This window comes from Notamacropus eugenii, chromosome 2 (assembly GCF_028372415.1).
Source record: "Notamacropus eugenii isolate mMacEug1 chromosome 2, mMacEug1.pri_v2, whole genome shotgun sequence".
Taxonomy (NCBI): Eukaryota; Metazoa; Chordata; class Mammalia; order Diprotodontia; family Macropodidae; genus Notamacropus; species Notamacropus eugenii.
In genome coordinates this window covers 352,175,065-352,189,290 of record NC_092873.1, presented here as the reverse complement: position 1 = coordinate 352,189,290, position 14,226 = coordinate 352,175,065, and the positions used below count along the sequence as shown (strand labels likewise).

The following is a 14,226-nucleotide window of genomic DNA, read 5'->3' as shown; positions in this document are numbered from 1 at the left end:
TCCCAGGAGGCCCTGCGCGCAAGACGCTGAGGGCGGGGCGCTAACGTTATGACGCACTGGAGGGCGGGGCCCAGGAAGTTCGCCCCTGGGACCTTTTCCCGGCCCCGCCCCCGCCCCTGTTGCTGTTGCGACGCAGCTGCTGGTGGCTGTTGCTGCTGCGGGTGAGTCTCTAAGGTGAAGACGGTGGATGGCGTAGGGAGGAGTGGGGACGGCTGCTTTCCCGCTTCGTGTCCGTGAAGGCGAAGGAAGCCCGTGGTCGGGAAGGGAAGGCCGGAGGCTTCGCCACGCTTCCTCCGTGGTCGCGCCGGAGGGGGCGGGGGCGGGGGTGGGGGACGAGATGGCCTCCGTAGCGCCCCTCTCAGTTTGGAAGGAGTTCGCGGGGAAGATCTCCGGAGGGTAGCGAGGCGCCGGCGGGTGCGCGCGCGCGGGCGGGGGCGGCGATGTGGACACGTTCCCCTTTTCTCTGGGGGTTTCCGCCATGGCGTCTCCGCGGGCATGGAGAGTCGTGACGTCACGGTGTCTTGCTCAAGGATTGGACAATCGCCCCCTCCCGGTTGGTCGTCTCCCCCTTCGCTTCTCGGCGTCTTGGTTCTCTCTGCGAAGAGGCGGGGCCGCGAAAAGGGAAGGGGGCGCTGAAGCCCCTTCTCATTCCCAGGCGATGCTCCTGCTTTCAGGGGCAATCCCCCCAAATCTGGGATCTGAGCCTAATTACAGTCTTTTTAAAGTTGGATGAAATTTTATACATCATATAGGCCAAACCCCTCATTTTACAGAGGGGGAAACTGAGGCATACAGAGGCGAAGTGACTTGTTCAAGGTCAGACAGTGAGTACCAGAGCCCAGCGTCACCTCACTATACCACCACATGTGTCCACTGATCCCAGAACAGGCATTCATTTGTGACCCCTTCTGGGGATCCTGGGCTGGAGCTGAATGGTACATGGAGAAAGAAGAGAAGCTCACCATCTAGCTGATGTGGGGAGGTAGTTGCCTAAGTCTAGTAACGTCTTACTAGAGAATTGTCGTTCCCCTCTGTCTACTTATTCTGACTTTGACTGCTGTTGAGTGGGAAGCCCAGTTACATTGTGGACCAGTTACCTACTCCCTTTCTTAACCAGTTCTAGGCCAACGATAAGATAAGTCCCAGGCCAGCCCTACTTAGTCTTTGCACCCTATTTGGCTCAAGGTGAAGGTAAATTGCAGTTGTTTCTCTTTGGCCAGAAACCCTAAGGGTCTTCTCCCAGATTTTTTTTTTTTGTCTAGATAAAGAGGATATTCTCTGCCCTATTTCTTATTTAGCCTGTATTACAGAGTGGACTCTGCCTCAGTCAAACTGAGACTAAAAAGACCTTAGCTTAAAAAGGCCAAGGGCCTTCACTGCATCCTGGGCCATCTTCAGTTGTCCTGATCCGTATCTTGATTTGCACACTCCTCCCTCGCTGAAGTCCAATTCATTTTCATGTCATGGCATCACCTCGCTGATGTCATGGTCCTCTTTGAAAATGAAGGACAAACAACAACCACGACAGCAAATAATTATTTGAATGTTTTCTACGGGTCTGACTTCTTAAGTAGCTTATAATTTAAGGAGGGGAGGAGTAATACATAAGTAACTGAAGCAATAACTAATAGTAATAACTCACATTTCTTACTGTGTGCGAAGCACTGTGCTAAGTGATTTACAACAAATTGTTTCATTTGATCCTCAGAATAACCCTTCCAGGTAGGAGCTATTATCATCATTTTACCGTTGAGGAAAGAGGAAACAGACAAAAAGATGAAGTGATTTGTCCCAAGGGCACACAGATAAGTGTCTGAGGCCAGTTTTGAACTTGGGACTCCTAACTCCAAACCCAATGCTCTATCTACTGCTCCAGTGTAGATAACAGTAACACCTGTAGATAACACCTAACAGTAATGCCAGAGAGTGAGATAAAAGCCAAGGGATGATTTGGGGAGGGAGCTGGGAGGCTCAAGGAGGGCTTCATGGAGAAGGGAGTTCTTTAGACCTGAGGTGCATGGAGTTATTTCAGGCATGGGAAATAATGTGCATAAAAGTATGGAAATGGGAGGGACATGAAAGCAATTAACCCCAGTTTAGATAGAACATAAGAATATACGAGAGGGTAAGGCTCAGTTAGGACAAAAGGCTAGACATACATTACAAATAGAAAGCTGGAAAAGACTTTAGAGACAAACTGATGCTCCATTATGTTAAGCACTCTGAGACTAATTCCATCACTTTTCCTTCTTCACCTCTTCGTTTTGTAATAATAGTAACTCACATTTATGTAGCTATTTTAAGATTTGCAAAAAAAGTTCTTTCCTCAACTCTGTGAAATATAGTACAAGTGTTTGTCACCATTTTAAAGATAAAGAAACTGAGACAATGAGAGTTTAACTAATTTGCCTATAGTCATCAAAGGACATAGTGCTTCCCGATAGGGAGTTACTGAAAATTTTTGAATAAACTATGAAATACTGTAAGTGTAATAGTAGAAAAGGAAGGTTACTTGGGCTGCAGTGGGAATTGTGGATTGGAGAAAGAATACTCATGCCTGATGTCTTACGTAATCTGTAATCACTTGGGGAGCAAAGATTGAGGAAGTGGGAAAATGAATTAGCACACCCCATCCCCATTACTAAAAAGCAACCTAAATCAGTCCTACCGATGGGGGTCTTTTCTGACCAGTGAAACCTCAATTGGGAAGTTTGGGAAGGCTCAATTCCAGATCTTTCCAGCAAAGCCTGACATCATGCTGACTTAGCAGACTTGCCCTTAGAGGACTGTGCCTATTTAGAAATAATCTTTTCTCAAACAGAATGATACACATTTGACCTGAAGAGGCAAACTTCCTGTTTCACACACATTAAGTACTCTTCATTTCCCAAGACACTCTGAAGTTAGAAGATGTAACCTTCCCTAAATAAAGAAGTAATGAAAGGATATGAACTTCTCGAAAGAGGAATTGTGAATTATCAACAGACATATGAAAGAATACTCCAAATCACTAAAAATAAGAGAAATATAAATCAAAACAACTGAGGTTTTACTTCATACCCAGAAAATTAACAAAAATATTGAAATAGTCTGTGTTAGAGAGGTTGAGAAGAAGCTAATGCATTGTTAGTGAAACTGTGGGTTGGTACAACCATTTTGGAAGGCAAGTGAAGTGATTAAAATGTTCTTACCTTTTTTTAACCCAGTGATTGCAGCACTGTGATTATATCACACACACACACACACACACACACACACACAAATGTTTTATCAGTTTTTATGGTAGCAAAGAACTGGAAACAAAGTGGACCTCATTTGATTGGGGAAGGACTAAACAGTTTGTGGTACTGGCATCACATGTCCCAGGCATACTAAATACAGAGAGGCCTAGAAAGACTTATATGAGCTAATGCACAGTGAAGTAAGCAGAACTAAGAAAACAACACACACGATGTCTAGAACACTGTAAATGAAAAGAATTGCCACAAAACAATGTCAGAGAAAAATTTTTGGAACATATTGGGCTACATGGAAGGGATTGTGAGAAGATAACCTGCCCCTGCTCCTTTGCAGAAGTGGAGGGTGTGAGACATTGCAAATAACCACAGGTTTTTTTTTCTATGAATTAATTAATTTTATTGAATTTTTTTCTCTTCCTGTTTTCTCAAAACATTTGTTATAAGGAATAATTCTCTGGAGAAGGGGTTGGGGAGTGGGATTTGGGGCAGTATAAGAAAAAGAAATAGATAAAAGTCTAGTTAAAAGGAAAAAGTCACTTACGTTTTTTAAAGGAAAAATCCACAATTCCAGGGAAATGGGGGAGTTCTGAGTTTTGCTGTTTGGAGTTTTGCTGCAAAAAAGCTGTTAATTCCAGGCATAGTAATCAAATATACCGTTTGTGTCCTAAGCCATGATATTTTTGGTTGCATTTTGCAATGTCTTGCCAAGTCACCAACTTGAGGGCCCTGCTACAGATTCTTTGCTTATTATGCTCCCTGTCTCATGGCTGTTTTAATATTATTAGCAAGTCATACTTGGGTCTTTTGACCACAGCTGAATCCATCAAAACACAACTATAGTTTTCATGATCCATACTGCCTGAGTACAAAGGAACAATATTGTTGTATAATTACTTCTCCCAAAGTCAGCGAGAAGTGAGGCTAACATATCTATTTACCTCAACAGCTAAAAAAAATTATTGGACATAATCTTGATACTATTGAACAAAATGACTTTTTAAAAAATATATCATTTGGGAGTTTTAGTTATTCACTTACTAGCTCAGGTTAGCACAGGCAATTAAGGATTGATTTGTTTTCTGACTTCTTGAACATTACTTTCACTTTATGAACTGAACCTGAGGAGCTTTAAATAGCTTCATTTCTCTTGAAACGACAGTTTCATTTCTCTTAAAACAGCCCCACCTACTGGGTGAAAGGGTGATGTGAAAATTCTTTCTCAGCATTTAAAAAAATAATTGATATAATTTGTTTTGGTACAACAAACCCTTTCTACTTATACTACAGAGTGCACTCCTAAAAACAGTTAATTTAATTCAAAGCACTTAACACTGAGATGTTCTCTTTCTCTTTGGCAGTATAGTACTAATGTTTATTATTGTTCATTTGATTAGAATTTTGTTGCCTCTTAGTTTGACCTTTATTTATATTGCTGTAGTCAGAGTGTGTATGTACTGCTTTCTTCATATTTTTTTAGCTTTTTTAAAAAATGACAAATAATCCTACTATGTTTTTATTTACATTGGTCTTTTCTTGCTATCTGACTATTCTTTAGGACATTATTTACCCTCCTGTTTTTAACTATGTCATTCTTTACTGATGGTTCAATAGCCATGAGGACAAATCTTAAGGAAATTACAATTAATTTGGTTGCTTTTTTGTTGAAACAGAGTTGGAAACAGTAGAAGGAAGGTATTATAGGTTAATTCCATGGGACCCCTCCTTCCCTTTTGGATTCCTAAAAAATAAAACTAAGCATCACCTGAGTTTGTAGGGTCCTATAGAAGGACTGGTTATTTACTTATACCTTTTTCTGTTCTTATAGAACTCTCATAAGGACAGTACATTATTTTTGGATAGCCTAGTAGATGGAATTGTGTCAGGCTTTCTTAGAAATTGGGAGCCTAGCTATTCAAAGAATGGATCTGGAAATATATGGTCTTATGTTACCTTACCTGGCTAATTCATCCCACCAGTCCAAAGCTCCCTAAGCTTTTATTTTAACTTCTTTTCTGCTTTTCCTGCTCTGTTTTCTCTCTTCTTTCTCAACTTGTTGCATCATTCTAAGACTGGTAGTGGTAATTGTCAGTCTTTTTTCATTGATATAATCTAGTTTTGGTTTTGTTTTGTTTTTTAAAAAGCAGTTCATTCTCAAATAATCTGTTTCTCCTTTTTCTGTTCTACATTAACTCTTCCATTTCTGACACATTTTCTGGAAGAAATTATTTTCAACAATCAGTGTTTGATTCTAGTTGTCCCTATCTTCATTTCATTTGTTGCAAATTAGCAGATATCTCTTCCAGGAAGAGAGACTAGAATGGGTGCTTCCCAACTGCCTTGGCTGGGTACCACACAAAATGACAAGCACTTGGTTTGTCCTCATCATGCCTGTCTCCATACCATTATTCTACCTGCTTCTTCTTCCTTACCCTCCAATTCGTCTTGCCTAATGAGGAAGATACATTTCTATACTTCATTTCAAGGCTGGTTGAGTTCCTTTGAAATACATAGAGCTCTGTTTGGTGTCATCTGAATTCTTTCGTGAAATCTCTGAAACGTGAAACTTTACCCTATGGAGTCTGTTAAATTTTTGATAAGAGGGTAGGGCTCTTGGTTTTTCTCAGAGGACAATTGATTTTTAGATGAATAGAAAAGGGACTTGTTTGGCCGCTTTTGTGAGATATATATTTCTTTCTTTCATTTAAGTGCTGTCTTTTTCTTCATAGAATATCCAGGTGATCTGTTTTCATTAGGATATGGACAGTGAGCTTTTTTTTCCCCATGGTGGGGAATGAGTTGTATTGAGTCATACACCCTCACTAGTTTAGGTCCCACCATACAAAAATAATACACGTTGGTTGGGGTTTTTTTAAAGTAATTACATTTAATTATAAATAATAATCTTAACAAATACTATCAATCAAGTAAACAGAATTAAGAATAATATCCCCAATGAAACTAAATTCTAGAAAGCTTCGTATAAGGGTATAACTGACAAAATAATACTCTTGTGGCTCTGTCCCCTTTCCCATCTGGAATCTTTGAAAGTTTTGTTGCTACCCTTATATTTCTGTTGTGAATGAGTATGTTCTATTGATCTTGGCTTTCTTTCCTCTGTACCTCTTTGTATAAACCTTTCCATATTTCTTTTATTCATTTTTTAATTTTTATAGCATAAAAATATTTCATTGCAGTAGAGTATCACAGTTTCTTCAGCCATTCTCTGATTGTACTTAATTGTTTCCGGTTTTTTGCTGTCACATATAAAGCAGCTCTCAATATTTTTGTATAGTTTTTAAAACCATTTAGTAACATGACAATAGCTGGGGCATAGTTATAGTGTTTTAAGTTTTGCAGAGCCACTTTTCATATGTTAACTCATTCGATCCTCACAGCAACTGTGTGAGACAGGTGCTGTTGTTATCCCTATTTTTCAGATGAGAAAACTTGAGGTTAAATGACTTGCCTAGGGCTACACAGCTATTCAGTATCCCAGGCAGGATTTGAACTTGGAAATTTTTGATTCCAAGTCCAGCATTCAAGCCACTACTATACTTTACTGCCAACGTGCTCAGGATATGTAATCCTAGTAGTTGGATCATTGGGTCAGAGAGTGTAATCAGTTTTTTAACTCTTAACTGTAAATAATCATTTGGAGAAGAGTTTGACATTATTTAGAGGTGGATACTAGAGCAAGAAAATTGAGTTTTCTTCGCGCAAAGTTTACCTGATCATTATGGAGTGCAAACTTATACCCTTACCTCACTCAACTCAAGCAGCTCATGGTACTTTTGATGGGGGTGGGATCTGAACCCCTGAAAAGAAAACACCATATCTTTGAAAGCAACCCCACCCTGTACACTTGCATTTCAGGGTTCCTAGCACCCCCTAGACTGTATCAGTTTTACATTGCTTTCTCTACTCTACCCACATGTCACTGCTGTTCTCCTTTTACTTCCTCCCCACCCCTACCCCTACCCCTACCCCTACCCCTCACCCTATTTTAAGTACCTTGCCTCGGGGTAAGCAAGCAAATTGAAGGGCAGGGCTAGGAACAAAGCTTTTATTTTCCATATTTCTTCAGTAGTTACTTAATTAAACTACCTTCCTTCGAAATTATACTGAATGAATTATAGTGACTGGCTATTATAACAGGAGAAGCAGGTTATCAAGTTGTAAAAATCTTTCCTGCTGGCTTTTTATGCTGTAGTTGGTAGGGGAAAAGAACTGGGCAGTCCCTAGTGCTTGGCTGGATTGTTACTGGACCGAAGAAAGGGCTTAATGAATTTGGGATGCCCTTAGGAATCAGTGCACACCAAGAACATTTCCACCCTCTCTTAATACCACTGAGAGACGATAATCACACAGGCTGTGGTTTATCCACAGAGAACTAGTTCTAACCTCATCTGGAATGTGGCTTGCCCTCACAGAAAAGCAGATCTGAGATTAAAGTTGAGGATGTGGGTTTAGCCATGGCACAGAAGAAACACTTAGATCCTGTCATTCCCTGTTTGCTCAAGCCCAAGAACAGAAGACAATTTATCACATGAAATTCTTCATTCCTGACTCTTTCCTTACCAAAACAGGAACAACAAAAAGGTTTTATTGGAATACAGAGAAAGCCCTACATCCTTTGCATCAGATAAAACCAGGAAATAGGCTAGATGGGGCCAGCTGATTGTGAACCCAACAGGCTGCAGTGTCTCTTAATTGTTGACACCCTTTGTGGCAGGTTGCCTTGTTCCAACATATGATTTTTATAAGAAATGACATGGTTTTTTTGCATGTATGGCATTGATACCTCAGTCCAGTTTAACAAATATTTATTGAGTCTGCACAGGGTAGAAGTCATTGTCCTGTGCTGTTCAGTAAAGAATCGGAGGAATTTTAATTTTTACTTCAGGGTAACTTGATTGAAAGTCAAGCGAGTAGTTGAACTGTGGGAAGCTTTATTATAATATATTCACTCTTCATGTTTTATATAATGCTTTGGTTTACAAAACACTTGTGTCATCTGTTGTCCATATTTTATTGGTGGCACAAGACAAGCAAGCAAGCAAACTGAATCCCAGCAGAGGAGGACGCTCAGTATGTTTGGAGAAGAGACTTGGCTATGGCAGGATGGTAAGAAATAATAGGACCTGTAGAAGGAAATACAGATAAGCAAACTAGCTTTGAAAGGAGCAGCTTGCTTTTTTTTTTTAAAGCCCAACTATTCAATAAATATTTAGTGATTTTATATACATATATTAAAATGTTCCTTTTCTTTCCTTTTTTACATTCAGAATTTTTAGAAAAGAAAGAAAATAATACCAGGTTTCCTTTGGCAGTGGAAATCATGAGTGAAAAGACCTGAACTGAAATAGGAAAATGGTTGTGTTCCATACAATTGTCAGGCTTGTGCTTTCTGGATTCACCTCAGATGTGTACAGAATGTTCCCTGGGGGAGAGCCCAGATTTCTCTTATTGCAGCAAAACACTTCCTCATATCTTACCATGCCCCTCATTCCCTGACAGGACCCCCCACCATGGAAGAGACAGGCGAAGAGCCCCCAACATCAGCTGTCCTGCTGGATCACTGCCATTTCTCTCAGATCATCTTTAACGACGTGGAGAAGTTTTATATTCCAGGGGGAGATATCACATGTCATTATACCCTCACCCAGCATTTCATTCCCCGAAGGAAGGATTGGGTTGGCATCTTTAGGGTAAGAGATTAGAAGTTTTAAGCTTACAAACTATAGTTGAATTAAGATTCCTGTGTGTTACCTCCTTTGTGGATTTTTTTTTCCAGCAACCAATTTTTAAAATCCTAAATTGAATTCCTCTTGTCTGTAATACAAATTTATTTTCATTATTAGCCTGAGCCATACTGATACAGGATATTTTGTTGTCCCAAAGTATCATAGTGCATTACAAATTTTTTTAAAATTATTTTCTCTTTTGTATTTTCCACTCCTCCCTTCCATCCGTCTGTCTTGCTTTTCCTATAGTAGCCTAATAGAGAATTCATTGTGTCAGTTAATACTGGTATAGAAGACATTGCTTTTTTGATATCATTGCTTTGTTTTAATTACTTTTGAAATAAAACTTCTAGTTATTTGAAATTTCATAGTGTCATAAAGCTAAAAGGAGGAGGTAACCTGGTATGGGCCCTTGCCCTCTGCCTGAGTCTTTGCCTAAATCACCGAAAACAGGAGATTTTCTTTACTCCTTTTTTGTTATTAAAGAGATTTCCAAGGATAGAGAATTCATGATTTCATTTGGCAACCTTTCCCAATGTTTAGTCACTCTGATGATCAAGGAGAGGCACTGTTCATTTCTTATGACAGGCACCCACTCATCAGAAGTGTCCCTGGCAAAGTTGTATTTTTCAGAGATGAATGATAAAGGTCAGATCTATATTATTTACGTTGCAGGGTTACCAACAGTAGTGACCTCTGGTTTGACATCTGTATGTTATATGCCTTTGTCCTTATGCTGCTGCTCCTGAAACTAGACACCATTGCTGATTGCACGGTGAAAGAGAAGGAGCTGTTACTTCTTTGAGCACAAGCATGCACCCACATACATACACACAAATGCACACCCCTCTCCTTAAAAAATAAAACAAAATAGCCAACTTCTTTTCTTCACTCCTTTGTCATTTGGAATACTAAGCTCATTGACGGACTGAATGAACCCAGACAGAGTAAGGCTGGTATCCCTTTAGGTGCCAAAATAGCACTAGTCTTTTCAGTGGTACCTTCGGAGGCTGTAGGGTTTTGAGCCTTCAGAGTAATATGGGTATTGTGAGCCTTGACTGTCATTTTAGGACCTCAGCTAAGTGTTTGCTGTCTCAGAAACAAGGGGCAGGGTTAAAAGTGTTGCTCCACTTTTTATCCTTTTATGTAATAGTACCATAATTCAAACTAGAATAATTTTTTTAATTACTTAACCAATGTTGGAATACATTTTGTGATTTTATTTTGTACCAAAAAACATTTTGAAATTTCCATTTGCTTAGACTAGGGATGGGGAACCTTTGGCTTCAAGGCCACATGTGGCCCTCTAAGTCCTCAAGTGAAGCCCTTTGTTCTGTGAAGTTTGGATTCAGTCAGAAGGTCACACTTGAGGACCTAGAGGGCCACATGTGGCCTTGAGGCCACAGGCTAGACTAGCTGTAAGGAAAATGGTTGTATTTCCTGAACACATTCTACCAGCTGATAGTGAAGATGTTATCACAAAGATATTTGAAACCAGGAATCTTACTTTTGTAAAAGTAACCAAAACCCAGTAAGCCAAAGAAACACCCACTGTAGTATGTCTGCATGTGGGATGCTGCATGTCGTTTCAGTAAAGAAATAAGGATACTACAAAGAGTCCAGAGAACAGTGAGAGTTCTCCAGGGGCGTAGAGCAGCTTCAGTGTGAGGGCAGATTGCTGAGACACAAGACAGCATACTGAGATTTATCTGGAGAGATGACAGCTGAAGGGGGAGGGCAGCAGGACAGCCATGCTAAGGTTTTGATGTTTGCAGTTTCCTATTGAGAGGTAAGATGATAACTTGTTCTGATCCTAGCTGTATGACCAAGACCAAACCATTTAATTCCTCTGAGACTCAATTTCCTTATTTGTAAAATGGTGTTAAGTAATACTTGCAGGGCTTACCTCACAGGGCTATTACAAAAGATATACTTGCCATATCATAAACCACTATACAAATGTGAGAAGTTTCAGTGTATTAAATTTTGAATGGTTCTATTTTGGTGAATAATGGACTTATCCACCAGATTCATAAAATATTATTAGAGCTCTCAAAGTCTGAAGGAAGATTCTTGACGTAGAAAAGTAGTAAGTATATAATAGATTGGTATTGTTTTTTTAAAAAAAGATATTTAGACTGGAATCAGGAAGTCTGGATTATAGCTTTATCACTAATCAGCTGACTAGAACAAGTTTACTGACTTGGACAATTTCTGTCACCGCAAGTTTCCTCAGCTGTTTTTACAAAGAAGGCTGATTCATATGATCCGTCACATCCATTTTAGCTCTGTGATTCCATAATGGACTTTTTATCCTCAAAGTTGCTTGATTCAGTTAGGTGACTTAATTTATAATAGATTCACGTCCTGTTATACTGTTATTAAAGGATGTTAGGGATAAACTCATGACATGCTATCGCCTCACCTTACCATGAATTTTCCCCTCTGAGCCAGTGTGAGAGACAGAAATGTGGCTTAGTTGGATCTCTGCTTTGAACCAGTGTGTTGTTTTGATTAATCCACATCAGTTATGTTCATATGTGGTGGGCATCATGGGAATCAAAATAGATAATTGAGACTTGACTGTACATTAAAATTCTACCCTTCTATTCTTCATTTCTGACTTCCAAGGATCTCTCTGTATGAATTCATTTCATTCTTTGAGGCAGGATGTGAGAATTGTTGTGGTGGGAACCATTTTACAAATGGGGAACCCCACAAGCCAGCGATTGAGCTGATCTCCCCATTTGATGTCATAGATATGATCCCCATAGATCTCAGATCTCCCCATTTGAAATCTCTTTATATTACACTGTCACTGTTTTCTGAACTAGGCTTCTCTTTTTTTTAGCCACTTCAAATGGCTAAGGCCCCAAGATATAGTCACAAAGTGGTAGCATAGAGGCCAGTGGTCCTCCTCCTAGCTCTACCCCAGTGAAGAAACCAAAGAATAGGAATCATACACAGATAAAAATATTTCTTCTGTTTGGAGGCGGCCATAATTCTGAGGCCTTCCAACATGATATTTTGGACACAGGGCATTAAGAAACTGCAGGATATGAATGAAGACTCTATAAAATCCCAGTTTTTGTGGACTTCCTCAGGTTGTGATGTCTCCTACTTGCTTTTAACAACTGGGGTTTATGCTAATTAGATACTAAAACATACCCTAGTGTGTTCTGTTAAGTTTTCAATGTGGCCTTTTCCACTCTACTTTTAATTTTTTAATAAACTAAAGTTGAATTTATTTTTAGTCTTCCCTCCCCTCACTGGGCCCAGGCAGTTTCAAAATATAGCAAATGAGCTGCTTTTCTTTTCTCCTTGAAAAGTCTTTCTGAAGGTGCTGTGAATCCTCCTCCTTTCTCTGACATGCTCTTCTTCCACAACTGATTTGGGTGGGTCTTTTGTCTTTTGGACACCTGTTTCTTTCTCCCTTTTCCACCTAAGGTGTCTTTTGCCATGAGATCTTTTATTTCCATCAGTGTCTTGGAAGGCCCTTTATCGTCATTGAATCATAGTCATTATCACCAGAAAACCTCTGTTAATTGTATATTATATAATATACAAAGGAAAATAAACAAATCTAGATGTTTGACAGCTCCCAGGCTAAGGTACACAACAAGCATGGACATGGACATCTTTTATGATGATGGATCCATGAGCTCCTCAAGGTGGGTTGTATGGCCTAAAGCCCATTCATGACTTCTGACCTCCACCAGCCTTATCATTACCCATGTCCTTGCCGTAACCTCCCAGGAAGTTATTTCTGTCCTCTTGATATTCCACCAGATGTGCAGGAGGCCTTCCTTTTGATCCCGTGGCATTGCACAAGGTGACATTGTGTAGTGCCCATGATTGTTCATCTTTTATCCTTTATTCTTCATACTTGCCTGGCACAAAGACTGCTGCATACAAAGTCGGAGGACTTGGGTTCAGATCCTAACTTAGACAGTACATGCGGCATGTTGGGAAAGTTGCCTCATCTTCTTGTTCCTTAGTTTCCTCATCTGTAGAATGAAGGGGTTGGGCCAGATTTGTTAGGTCCTTCCAACTCTAAATCTACAGTCCTTTTATGGATATATATCTCTGATAATTTTTGTCAGATTATTTAATTTTTTTGAGACCAGTTTATTGTTTTCAATATGCTGTAGCCTACCTACAGGTACCATGTCTTTCCCTGTTACTTTTAGGATGACCTGTAATTTTGATTGCCTGGAGATGATGGTATCCCAGGTTTTGAAGCCAGAAAGTCTTGCCAACAGAATATTGGAGTTCCAAAGAATAGTTTTGCATCAGGAAACAGATTGGAATCATTGATGACAGTGAAACCACTACATTGGGACTCTAATCACAGTCCTCTGTGCACTTACATGAGAAAGTAAACATGTTACTAAAAGACAACAAAGCTGAGAAGACCAGAAGAGAACAGGCACGTGTGGAAGGCATCTTTGCTGGCAGCAGCACAGTTTGGATGGCACTGAGGAATTGATATGTGAAAGAGGAGGAAAGAATGAACGATTGGGAAAAAGTTATAGTCACACTCCCCAGAAGGGAAAATCGAGAGGATATCAGTAATTACTATGTTATTGCCACAAAATCCTCAGGAGAATAAGAGTTAATGTGCATCCCAAAGGCATCTTTACTGAACATTTGAAAAGGGAACACACGAAACACATGAAGGCTTTCATGAATGAGGCTACAAAACTAATAAATGTCTAAGACCAGATGAGTACTCACATCTTCCTGACTTTGGGCCCAGTGTTGTATCCAGTGTGCCACCTAGCTGCCTCTAGTAACTCTGGTGGTGGAAGGGTCTTCAACACATATGGACCCCTAGTGTTTCATATCTCTTCTTTAGTTTGTTATTATTATACAGTCACATCATATTGCTCTGATTTAGTTTTATTTACTTCACATTATTTCAAGTAAGGTTTTCTACATTTCATTGTATTCTTCACTAATAGTTTCTTAGGGTATAATAACATTCCATTTCATTGCCATACTACAGTTTATTTAGCGACTTTTTGTTGGACATGTATACTTTCTACCTTTTTACTGTTACACATAAAGTTGCTTATTTAACCTTTTTCCACCCTTTTTCTAACATGATTAGGATGTGTAAGCAGTGGGATCACTGGGTCAAAGTGATCAGTTTTATCTTTTATTTTGTATCGCTAGGTGGCCTGATTTCCAAAATGATTGAAGCAATTTAGTTTTGGTGCAATAATATGTGATTGTTTTTC

General features: G+C 39.6%; 1 protein-coding gene across 2 annotated transcripts in view; it reads left to right on the top strand.

Moving 5' to 3' along the window:
• The first annotated feature begins 79 nt into the window (after positions 1-79).
• CALCOCO2 (calcium binding and coiled-coil domain 2) overlaps positions 80-14,226 on the top strand; it is a 29,720-nt gene continuing 15,573 nt past the window's right edge. Inside the window, exons 1-2 of one of the 2 annotated variants that reach the window (XM_072646149.1) lie at positions 80-161; positions 8,757-8,947. In XM_072646149.1, the coding sequence (XP_072502250.1) occupies positions 8,768-8,947 (180 nt within the window). In that variant the 5' untranslated portion in view covers positions 80-161; positions 8,757-8,767. Of the gene's footprint in view, positions 175-8,756; positions 8,948-14,226 lie in introns of both variants that reach the window. The other variant, XM_072646150.1, reaches the window with a different exon arrangement.